Raw genomic sequence first — 10,432 nt, 5'->3', positions numbered from 1 at the left:
AAGCAAGCCTGACATAGTTTTAAATATTATAGCATCTTATGTTTCTATGAATTGTACCAATTTTACATTAGTATATCTCTAGCAACTGCAAAAAAAAATTACTCCTGGGTTTTACAGCATGACAGCAAATTCAGATTAATTTCTGAAGACACAGGACATATATCTGATCAGTCCATATAATCCTTCTTTCAAAGAGTTCTTCTAATGGTCATTGAGGCTATCAAAAACTGCAATCAACAACTTAGGTATTACGAATAATATAAATTTTACTGAAACATGAAGAATACTTGCTTCCATGTAAACATATGGCTAATCATTCCTCTAAAATCTTATTGCAATATTTGATATTTCTTGTCATACAGGTTTCTCCAGTACCTCCCATGGAAAAGGGTCTTCCACTTTTCTGAAGGGATATTGACAGAAGTTAATTGTAAGAGAAAACTTTCTGCAAGATAGATGACTAAAGATAACAGAGAAGATCCAAAAACTAGAAGTAGGATGGAACGCTTTCAACAAGGAGTCCAGAAACATACACTTTTGGCAAAAAAAAAAGTGCAGAGCATAACAAAGGATGATGTTAAAAGTTATTTATTGAGGAATGCCTTTGTGCTCTTCACCATTGTTGCTGTGATTCTTGGTGAGTAATTTGTTCAATAGGAATATTCTGTTCTCCAATGCATTTGACAATGATGATTTGCCAGGGTGATTTGCATTACAAATGAGATCACAAATTCCTCTCCACTGATAAGAATGTTCTGGCTTGGAGAGTTTTGGCTTTGACAGCTCCATGTTGAAGTTTTGGGAAAAGCCATTTTAATTATTCTAGTATTCCTAAGGAGAATTTTGGTGAAAGAAATCAGCTGTTTTATGGATTCTTCTCTTAAAGAATCAGGTACAATAACTGAATTGAATGTTCTCAATTAAATCTTTTTCTACCAAAACCAGCTGCAGCAAAATGCTCAGGATATAACTTTTATTTACCTAATCTACCCAAAATTAACACCTTGCAATGACAAACAGAAGTCCTCAATGAATGAAATTAAAATTGAAGGGTGACATTTCTAAGCAAAGGTATATATTAGAGCCTCAATCTTTTCAGTTTTCCCTCGATAAATGCAAAACAATCAAACCTAAGTACAAGCTTATGTTCTCTCAGTTGCTCACAATCTTACACATGCATCTTTCAGATGCAATTGGGGAAACAATGGAAATGCTACTTGTTCAAAGGACTGCAAGATAGCACCTGATTAAATGCCTTTTTAGAGTGTATGGAGAGGAATCCAGAACATCAAACAGCATTTAGATTTGGAATGCACCAAAATGTTAATTTAAGATATAGCTACACATTTTGAATTTACATTAGAAAGAGAATCTTCTGAGAAAAACATACAATTTTTTAAACAAAATTTCCTTTATATAATTATGTGGTCACTTTTGGTAATTTTCCTTTAACTACAGATTAATGTTCTAAATGACACCAGATGTTTCATGAAATACCATTCCTTATAGTGTGAGCAAGAACATTATGGTTTTACTGTACTATTTTAATTTTTATTTTCTAATTAGTTTAAAATATAAAACTGCGAATCTGCTAATCAAAACCCAAATGTTAGCACTTAAAGACAGGAGTATATATCCTACACCTACGTAGGCCCTAATGTCCTTGATAATGCTGTTCCACATAAATCTGCTTACTATGTTTCTACAACTTTTTTAGGAATTAAAATTTTAGGGCTTTACCATTATTGTTGCTTGATACCACATCTGCAGGGTTATTTTAAATTAATTTTAGGTTTGATGGTCTTTTTCTGGGAGATAATTATATTAATTTTCATATGGGTAAAATAAAGTACTTTTTGTTGCTATAACAGAAATGTCATTCTCTCATATTTATCAACAGTATTTGATCACAAATGCTTTTAATTACTCAATAAAAATTTTTTCAATGCAAAACCCCCATTAATATCAGGGGTAAAAAAATTAGACATTTTATCTTCAATGGTCAGGAAAGGCAGAACAAACTAAGCAGGTTTTGAAACACTGTCCAACCTCAAAGTAATGCAATTCTTAGATTGTCACCTGTCTATACTGCACAAGACCAAATCACTTGCAATTTTTTCACTGTCATCTAGCTCGAGTGACTCCCATAAATTTGGCAATGTGAGAACAGAAATGTAGGCTGGACAAGTGTTTTTACTGTTATTGCATGTTCCAATTAGCTTTAGATGACTAACGACAAATGTCTGACCACAGTTCCACTACCACCTACAGCAATGGCAGAGTGACAGTAAGGCTGGAACACAAGTTGGAGAACTGATGAAAATGTACAGCCTAGGATGAGCCGGCTGCTCAAATTCTGCTAATGAACCTATAGACATATCTGGCATAATATCTGGAAAAAAGTCTTCTCATTACTATGATGGAATATTCAAAATTTTCTCACATTTGTTATTTGTGGTGCAATTTTACGGTGTATATATGATTAGAACAACAAGTTCACACTTGGTAGCTCATAAAAAGGTAAAACTTGGGTTTTTTTACAGTTTTTTTCTGTTGTGGAAATAGGGAAGAAGTAGGGAAGAGTTGGCTAAAGAGTTTGGAAAACACACAGTGATTGAACCGCATCTGTCTAGTTTGGCAAGGACTAAATTGTTATCATCTCTCAGTTGTTTGGTGATCTGTGGAAAATCAGATGGTGGGCTTGATCCCTTTCCTAGCAGACAATAATCAACATTGCAAAATTAACCCACCAATTAGCACCACTGGCTGTCTCATCAGAGATGCTTGGATGTGAATGTAGGTGGAAACCAAACTATACTCAGGTCAGGGTTGAATCATTTACAAGAAACGATGCTTAATGCTCTCTGTAATCTAAACAGACAGATGACATCAGTTTTTAGGGCTGTTGGTCCAGCAATTTTCATAAAGACTAAACTCAGGAAAAGCAAAATTTTAGCTTTAAAGAGCACAACATTTCTTCAGAAACATTTATTTCAGGCCTCTTTTGTCAAGGGACTGACATGAAAAAGCCTATTTAATAGAGAATTTCCAACTTCTTTGCTGAGCAGGATTGATGCTGGTAGAGGTTAAGTGGATAGGATCATATGTCTTAGCCCAGTTTCAGGACTGTAGTTTATAACAAGCACTTGAGCTTGTCAGATGAGTTTGTGTCTGTGGAAACATGCACTTTGTTATGAATTGGGTAGCTGCAACATGCATTTGTTTGTTTTGCATACTGATATTTTGCAGGCAGAGCAGAGATTTTCTGGCATTCACATGATAAGGAGAAATATAGCTGTTTACCCTAACTTCTGCTGTTACTCTGATCCTGAACTGAATTCTAAACTGAATTCACTAGCTGCTGCAATACAAAAGCAATTAATCTTTAAAAACCTAATTATAAAGATGCCAGAAGTTATAACTCATGTTGAGAATTGCTTACGCACTATTCTCTATTTCCCAAAAACCTCAAGAAAGGTCCTTTTGACTTCACATTTTGCATAGTTAGGGTTTGTCTACACATCATCCTTATCATCATTGCTATTTTTAGTGAAATTTAAACTGCTTTCAAGCCCTTTGAGAAACTTTGAGAAAAGCATGGTCAGTAAGTGAGTTACGATGAAGTGTTTCAGATTCTGCTGGCACACCTAGAAATATTAAATTAGTTTTTTGCAGTGGATCTTGGCAAGAGCCAATAGATGAGAACAATTATGTGAGGCGAATTTGGGAAGCTGACCATTGGTGAATTCAGAGTGTCACGACGACCAGGAGCAATTTAAGGTAGGCTAGGGGTCCTGGTGGCTCATGGGAAATCTGCAGGAAGTCTTACAAACTTTGAAGTGCTAGCCAAATTACTGGCAAAATCTCAGGTGCTGCCCTCTCTCCCACGCTACTTAGCTTCATCATCCTGTCCTCAAAATGCCTTCCTTTCAGATACCCTTCCTTCAGCAGACTGTCTTCATTCTCTGCTACCTACCTCCCATTTTCCAAAAAATGCCACAGGAGTCCAGACTACTCTGGCAGGACTCCTAAATGCCAAAGAATCTCCTGTGGATTCTGAACTTGTAGTGAAGGAAAGATCAAGACACACAGAGCTGCTGAGCAGAAATCCTGAGAAGCTGTTCACAGAGAAATACTGTTTTAATTGATGGGCTCAGTGAAGTAGAGAGAGGTTGTGGAGCAAGTACTATAAAAAGAAATTTCTGCATAGTTAAGAAGCCATCATAGCCCCAAATTGTTAGCTAAAATCCTCTTTACACTGCCAAAGTTATATGCCACAGTTGTCCACTGGGACATTCAAGGGGGACAGAGATGGATCCAGTTCTGGTTTCTGGCTACCAGTCCACTGAAGGGAGTGCAGGACTGGCTGTGTCATGGAACCCAGTCCTCTGTAATTGCAGGCAATCTCACAATAGATGTAAAATGTAGATAGGCCCATACAACTTCTGTTCTACAACAGCATGCACCATATAGAGGATCCCAAAACTTTCCAACATCCTTATAAAAAAAAAAAACCTAATTAAAAGTACAGGAAGAAGACAGGAGAGATGAAGGCATTACCAATGTCCCTATGTTCCTGAAAAAGCAGAGTTAAATAAAGCTTGCAAGTGCTCCTTCATAATACAGAAGGCAAAAAAAAAAACCAAACCAAAAAAACCCACTACACAATCTAAAATATCTGAACAGTGAAAAGCTGTGCAGAGTAGCAGATTCTCCTATCTCAACACGCTGCTGGTCTGAACAATAAGTTAAAATGACTCCAAAGAGGTACAAGTCTGTGATACACAGGTAGACAGAACCCTGGATAACGCCCACAAAAAAGACAGTCTCTTGTCTATTGAAGCGACATCTTTTCTGCTACTGGCAGATCCTCTGTATCCACTGAAGACCGAGGCTGACATACCCAGAGAAGGGTATTTGACCCCATTACACACTGACAATGAACACGGTGACAGTGCCTAAGGCAGCCTTGGTAAAATTTGCATGAGAATAAAGCAAAGATTCATCACTATAAGGAGAAACAGCTGTGGGAGGTGAGTCCTAGGTGAGAAAATATGGTAAAACATAAAGAGAGAAATGTGATACCAGACAAAAGGTTAAGATATATACAAGAAAATCAAGACAGTTTAGGGACAGCTAGGAAGAAATTAATTCTATTTATGCTGAACTCAGAGGCTGCCTCTGTCCCAATGCTCTCCTAAAGAACCTGTCCAGTACAACTGCTCTTTCTCACCAAGTGACAAAACCTTCCTAAGTAATATCTTGAAAACATTGCTAATCAAAATCTTAATTCTATTTGAAGTTAAGAAATATTTATAATTTTGGGGAAAAAATTTAAACAGACACCGTAAGGTCCAGAGTAACAGTTAAAAATTCAAAGATGATCCTTTTCCAAAAGGAGAAAAAGTATAGAAATACAAAGAACTTTAATTCTGCTATTAAGTAGCCAGTAATAAAAGTCAGACTGTGAAATATAAACAGTATGCTAGTTTAGCAGTTACTTTCAAAATAAAATTATGTTAATTTATTATCACAATCTTAATTTCTTATCGTACACTGGTGTTACTGAAATGAAACAGCAGTGGTTGTTGAACAGCCATATGTGGCATAGAGTAACAACAATACAGTTGGCTACTTTGTGAATCACAATTGTGCATTCTGGAGACAGTAGCTGTGCATATATACACAGTAAAGGTACAAAATGTGCTAAATACAACCTTACTACCTTCTTATTTGCTCTAAATTGTCAAATCAGTGGACTTGCAAAGTGGTGCTGAAAAGTAACATTTCTGAGTGGTCATAAAAGAATTCAGAGAAACATACATTCACTGCACTCTTCATACAGCTTGTGAAAATATAGGCACTGGTGAGCTTCTCAAAACTCTCTCTAGAAATTAAATTTAAATTTATTTATGTAATACCACTTCTTACAAAGCAGATTTCAAGGCTATCCTGGGTGGAATACAGTACAGCAATAGCATGAGATATTTAGGATGTTTACGTGGTTCCTAAGAGATTTTACAAGAAATTTCCCTGAATGCTAGTAGAATATGGCAATCATGCAATCAAAAGATACGTTACAACAGAAACAGTGGTCATCTTACAGCCTGTCAAGAAACAATTTGTGTTTGTATGAGCATCAAAAGGGACTAAAAAGACATTTCAGTAGCAAATGAACTAGTATTAGGGCTTGCCAGTCCTTTCCACTTTTCAGTAGGCATGCAGTGTAGTCACTATGGTAACTGCAAAGCAGTACAAAATCATAAGCAAGGTGCCAATGACTTGTATGCTGAGTAAATGTTTAACATCATTGTTAGATTCTTACTAGCACCTTAGCTATTGTAAAGCTAGAATGAGTTGTCATCTGTACTGGAATGCCTTCAAGTTGGCCAAAATGAAGATGTAGCTGAAGACAGCATGTTCAGTTGTTTATGAATTCCTGAAACTTTCATTCATCTGGCTTAAATTTCTCACATAATTTCTTGAAAAAAACCAGGCATCTAAGTTTCCAGAGATTTTATGATATCAAATAAAAAATAGTTTTATAAAATATTTATCTCTTTAGGTGAATCAAGATAAAGTGCATTTGAAAAACTATAGAAAAACACCCAATATTAAAGAGAGGTAAATAAAGAAATAAGATCTTCTGGATTTTAATAAGGCTGCTAAAAAAGTAAGATATAAATGCAGGCATTCTGATACTTTGTACTGTAGCATTGACTTTTAAATCAGGATAAATAGCAGCTGAGAGATATTAATTGACTTTATTTTTTCATGCCTTGTTAAAAAAATCATGTTCTGGAACCAGCAACTGTGTAAAATAATCCATGCAGTCACATTACTTGTGTATATCCTCTGTCCATCCTCCCAATTCCTTTCATTTACTGTGCATTCCATTCAGATTTTGTATTTCATTCAGTTTCAGATTAGAAATCAGCATCTTTGGGATTTAGCATATTTTGTCATATATTTGTTTCTCAGCATAATACAGCCCAGTTCAACCTGGAGCTTTGGAGCAATAAGGCAATGCAAGTGATAAATAAAAAAATAGTAAGGAGCTAAGAGATTTCTTCCTCATACACTAATTTCTTTAAATGTGTTCTTCAGAGAATATGCTATGATGTCTACAATGTATATTAGAAAACAACTAGGCTCCTGACCAAGGAGTTTTAAATTACATCATTGACACAACAAGAAATAGAGGGTACGGAATAGGGAAGACACTATGGAAAATAGGGAAAGAACAAATGGAAATTATTCCAGAGAAATTTTAGTAAGAGCTGGATTATTCCATTTATTATGTCAAGCCAACAGACTTGAAATTGTACTGACACTGTTTGTACTTTTAATCAACAGGATGAAACCACAGAGTGTATAACTTTTTAAAAGCCATACAAAAGAATTTTATTTTGATGATAGATTTTATAAGGCATTTTTGATCAAAAGAGGAAAATAATAGGTCCAGTGAACTGTACAACAGTGAAGAGGAAAACAGTTAAAAGCAGGAAAAGAGGCAAAGAAAACCAGGAGAATCAGGATAACAGTGACTGTTACCCATATTCTGTAGTTGTCCTCCCATGTCCTTTCTCTTAGCAATAGTTATATTCATCTTCTGAATCTTGTTCAATTCTGTAAATTGAAGAAATGCATTTTCTTGCTTGAAATTTGACATGTCTACGTACTTTCTATTGGCATGGATAGAAGATCATAAATCGAAATCAGCTTGACAGTTATAAAGTGTGTGCTTGGTTTTCACCATTTACTGTAACTCGGCATAATTGAAAATTCATTTATTCAGAAAAAGTCTATAAAAGATGAGACTTAAGTGTTAAGCATTATTTACACAGAAACATAAGCTGCTCCCTCAAAATGGCTCTAGTAAATGCTCCATTTACCGTTACCATCCACTAGGACTAAATTAAAAAAAGACTAAAATTGCCTTTGTATTAATATAGCAGGGAATTCCTGGGAGTACTAACCAAAGGCAGTTGATAAATAAGACTACTGCATACATTTTGATGTCTTTTAAAATAATTTTGACTTAGGAATACATACATTAAACAAACATGGATGTACAGTCAAAGCCTAAAACGTAAGCAAAGGAAGCTGCATTTGGAATCCAAATCTCAGAGCTGGGTGTCTTTTTAGTGCATGGGCAAGAGCTAGGAGATTCAAAAGGGTAACCCCACAAGTCCACAAACTAAACATGTAACTGCCCAAAACTTGCCAGGAGAAAAAAAATAAACAGGATTACATTCCTACTCCCACTCCTTTCTGAGTGAGTCAGGACCATGCCAGATACTTTCACCCAGTGAAGATCCAGAAGCACAAGAGCCCTCACCTTGGAAATAGTGTCAGCAGTGCTTGAGGAATTGGCTCACTTTTCCTTTCAAAAGGCAAGTTACAGGAGGATGCAATTCCACCATTCCTTTCAAAGTTGTATCCTCAGGCAGAAGGAAATGCAAGATTTCTAAAGGCAAATACATATGCCAAGAGAGCAAAAGATGGCATGATATTTTACCTAATGGCTAAAACACTCATCTATAACAGGGAGCCCCAGGTTGTGAAGCAATCCTTGGAGCAAGAACAAGAACACAGGGCATCCAAAATCCAGGTGATTCTCTGCATGGGTGTGTCAAACGTGCTCAGTTTCTAGATCCCCAGGACTTAGCATGGAAGTAGGCAAATAGATGTTTAGGCCATGGCAATTCTGAGAAAAACACAAGCAGAACAGTGAGAAGTGAGGGGTCTTCCAAAACAAATGGAGAAGTGCCCATTAACTTTATAGATTTTTCACAACTAAGCTTTTTTTATCTAGAGGTACTTTGAAGGTCACAATTTGGACTCAGGTACTTACTATGTAATTAAGTATTGTTTCAGGTGCCAGTTTCCCTTTGCCATTTTTGTGACCTTTAAGATAGGGAAATTCTGCCATTCTGACTAACACCTAACAGTGAGAAGAGAGTTATCATAACCTATATGGAGGCTACATCTAAATTAATCCTCTATGCTACAACATTTTCAGAATCACAGACCACCCACTGTATCCTTCAAATTACTTAACTCACAAGAAGTTAGGCAATGAAAAGGCTTACATCAGACCTCTTTTTAATCAACTGAAATAAAGCACTTTTTGAAATTCATGTGTTGAAAGAGACTGTTGACCAGTAAACTAAATAGATGGAAGGTTCCATCTAGTCATATTGATGTTTTTAGGGATGAAGTGGCTCAACTAACAAAATCAAACAGCTAGGGACTGAAAGCATCCTAGCTATCTTTTTAAAAAGATGGTAACATGATTCCATGAATTTTAGTCATGAACCTGAATTCCTTATCAAAAGAATACAATGAATGATAAATCAAACATAAATAAAGGATTCCAGTAATACTTACAACTGATATGGCAACAGTCTTGTATTCTACAACGGGAAATCCTTCCTCTCAGTCTCTCCAGGTTGCTTGTATGTGTCAGCACAGAGGGATCTGGACAGGCTGGATTGATGGGCCAAGGCCAATTGTATGAGGTTCAACAAGGCTAGGTGCCGGGTCCTGCACTTGGGTCACAACAACCCCATGCAATGCTACAGGCTTGGGGAAGAGTGGCTGGAAAGCTGCTTGGCGGAAAAGGACCTGGGGGTGTTGGTCGACAGCTGCCTGAACATGAGCCGGCAGTGTGCCCAGGTGGCCAAGAAGGCCAAGAGCATCCTGGCTTGTATCAGAAATAGTGTGGCCAGCAGGACTAGGGAAGTGATTGTCCCCCTGTACTCGGCACTGGTGAGGCCGCACCTCAAATACTGTGTTCAGTTTTGGGCCCCTCACTACAAGAAAGACATTGAGGTGCTGGAGAGTGTCCAAAGAAGGGCAACGAAGCTGGAGAAGGGTCTAGAGAACAAGTCCTATGAGGAGCAGCTGAGGGAACTGGGGTTGTTTAGTCAGGAGAAAAGGAGGCTGAGGGGGGACCTTATCGCTCTCTACAACTACCTGAAAGGAGGTTGTAGCGAGGTGGGTGTCGGTCTCTTTCCCCAAGTACCAAGTGATAGGATGATAGGAATCATAGAATCATAGAATGGTTTGGGTTGGAAGGGACCTTAAAGATCATCTAGTTCCAACCCCGTCTGCCATGGGCAGGGACACCTTCCACTAGATCAGGTTGCTCAAAGCCCCATCCAACCTGGCCTTGAACACTTCCAGGGAGGGGGCATCCACCACCTCTCTGGGCAACCTGTTCCAGTGCCTCACCACCCTCACAGTAAAGAACTTCTTCCTTACATCTAATCTAAACCTACCCTCTTTCAGTTTAAAGCCATTATCCCTTGTCCTATCACTACATGCCCTTGCAAAAAGTCCCTCTCCGGCTTTCTTGTAGCCCCTCTTTAGGTACCGGAAGGCTGCTATAAGGTCTCCCTGGAGCCTTCTCTTCTCCAGGCTGAAC

At 37.5% G+C, this 10,432-nt stretch overlaps 1 protein-coding gene across 4 annotated transcripts in view; it reads left to right on the top strand.

Annotated features, from left to right (window-relative positions):
* The first annotated feature begins 456 nt into the window (after positions 1 to 456).
* LOC127029278 (excitatory amino acid transporter 1-like) overlaps positions 457 to 10,432 on the top strand; it is an 83,291-nt gene continuing 73,315 nt past the window's right edge. For all 4 annotated transcript variants that reach the window (XM_050914846.1, XM_050914847.1, XM_050914845.1 and 1 more), the window contains exon 1: positions 457 to 637. In XM_050914846.1, coding sequence (XP_050770803.1) covers positions 457 to 637 — 181 coding nt within the window. The remainder of the gene's footprint in view (positions 638 to 10,432) is intronic.

The sequence above is a fragment of the Gymnogyps californianus genome, unplaced genomic scaffold (assembly GCF_018139145.2).
Source record: "Gymnogyps californianus isolate 813 unplaced genomic scaffold, ASM1813914v2 HiC_scaffold_92, whole genome shotgun sequence".
Classification (NCBI taxonomy): Eukaryota; Metazoa; Chordata; class Aves; order Accipitriformes; family Cathartidae; genus Gymnogyps; species Gymnogyps californianus.
This window is presented reverse-complemented; position numbering and strand designations above follow the sequence as displayed.